At 51.0% G+C, this 1,689-nt stretch overlaps 1 protein-coding gene across 1 annotated transcript in view; it reads right to left on the bottom strand.

Annotated features, from left to right (window-relative positions):
• The window catches only part of MAA_03238 (calcium/calmodulin-dependent protein kinase), a gene marked incomplete at both ends in the record, with an annotated part of 1,665 nt that extends 187 nt beyond the window's left edge, over window positions 1–1,478 (bottom strand). The window contains 2 exons of the mRNA XM_007821236.2: window positions 14–580; window positions 687–1,478. Of these exons, the coding sequence (XP_007819427.2) occupies window positions 14–580; window positions 687–1,478 (1,359 nt within the window). The remainder of the gene's footprint in view (window positions 1–13; window positions 581–686) is intronic.
• Window positions 1,479–1,689: the final 211 nt, after the last annotated feature.

Raw genomic sequence — 1,689 nt, 5'->3', positions numbered from 1 at the left:
GTTCCGCTGTGACGTTCAACAACATGTCCCCTGCTGTCGCTCGCTCTCTAGGATCCACATGTGCCATGTCTCGAAGAGGTCGAAACTCGTTGGCCGCCTCCTGGATTGCCTTGATTCGCAGGGGCGTGTTGTGTAAAGGTTTCTGCCGAAAACCGGCTCCATTCAACGCGTACGCGAGAGTGACAAAGAGAGACCAGACATCCATCTTTGGTGTCTGAGGCGAATCCGGGCTATTTTCTAGCTCGGGAGCCATGTAGAGTCTTGATCCGGCGAACGTTCGGGCGTCGGCAACTATGTTAGCAAGGCCAAAGTCTGCGAGTTGGTAGAGGAGACCTCCATCTGGCATAGGCGAATACAAAATATTCTCCGGTTTAATATCTCGGTGAATAATGCTTTCGCTCGCGAGGTAGTCAAGCGCTTGAAGCATTTGGTGGACAAATGCGTCGCCTGCCGTTCGTTTCTTTATAAAGAAGTCACGCCGGATCAGGTCTTCGACGTTCCCGGGCCTAAATGCCATGAAGATTTCAAAATGCTCGTCTGCCCACACGGCGGATTTGTATTCTATGACGTTTCTCTGGTGCTGTTAGCTAGTGGCAGATAAGATAGCCGTTGGCAACCAAGTGGAATAGCTAGTCGACTTAATTGCCAACAGGCAGATGTCGTCTGCTTTTTTTTTTTCGGCTTACATGACAAATGCGAGACAACGTCTCGACTTCCCGTTTCAATAGAACATGATTGTAGGACTGGAGGTGTGGCCGCTTCACACGCTTAACCGCCAGATACTCGCCAGAATCGACATTGGCGACCTTCCAAACCTCTCCAAACCCTCCACTTCCGATCATCTCTCGGTACGAGTACCTGATCCTCTCTGGGTTGCCAGGAGTATGGACCCGGGTAGTGCGCCTAGACGGTTCAATAGTCGGCGGCTCATCCAGGACGGTGCGAGTCTGGCGGGGGTTGTCTTCCCGGTAATCGATACATAAGTCGGCCATCAGTTTGCCACGATTATGCCAGACGATTCGAAATCGGTACAAATCACACCCCACTCCGCCAAACCCGAATTCCAGATTCACGTGTTTATCCACGAGGACGCGACGATGGGGACGGCCCAACTCGAATGGCATTGCTTTTGTCCCGAAAAACTGGGTCGATTTATTGGTTGAGCGATCTTGGAGCATGATCTCCGTCTTATTGTCCTCGTTGATCTCGAAAGAGCACTGTATACGCGAGATACCCGCCCCTTCGACCGTGATATCGCCGCAGCGCCCGATAGTGGCCAGCGTATAGCGTGACTTTGAACCGATGAATACGCCGATGTCGAGTCCACGTTGATCATCACCGGGGTGGTCCGGGTCGTCTGTGATGCGTGAGACAAGATGGGAGTTTTCGGGATGGTCGACAGCTGCTCTTGCCCTATTGCTTGTAGGCACGAGGGAAAAGAGAGCGAGAGGATGGGTGTCTTTGGCTGTGGGAGGCATAGTGGACGGCAACGAGGTAGGGTGAGAACTGGGGAGTTTGACGACGACGGTCCTGTCATAATAGGGCACCTGGGTGGTAATGGTATTTAACTTGCTCAGGGGATGGCCATGTCCGTGGCCTTGTACAGTGTGGGGTAGAATATATCGACTTACTAAAAATAAAATACTACTAAATAGTAAAATACGTGAATATATAAAAATATATAAAAAT

The sequence above is a fragment of the Metarhizium robertsii genome (genome assembly GCF_000187425.2).
Source record: "Metarhizium robertsii ARSEF 23 chromosome Unknown MAA_Scf_4, whole genome shotgun sequence".
NCBI classification, from domain to species: domain Eukaryota; kingdom Fungi; phylum Ascomycota; class Sordariomycetes; order Hypocreales; family Clavicipitaceae; genus Metarhizium; species Metarhizium robertsii.
Note: the sequence above shows the minus strand (reverse complement) of the source record. Positions and strands in the feature narration are given on the sequence as shown.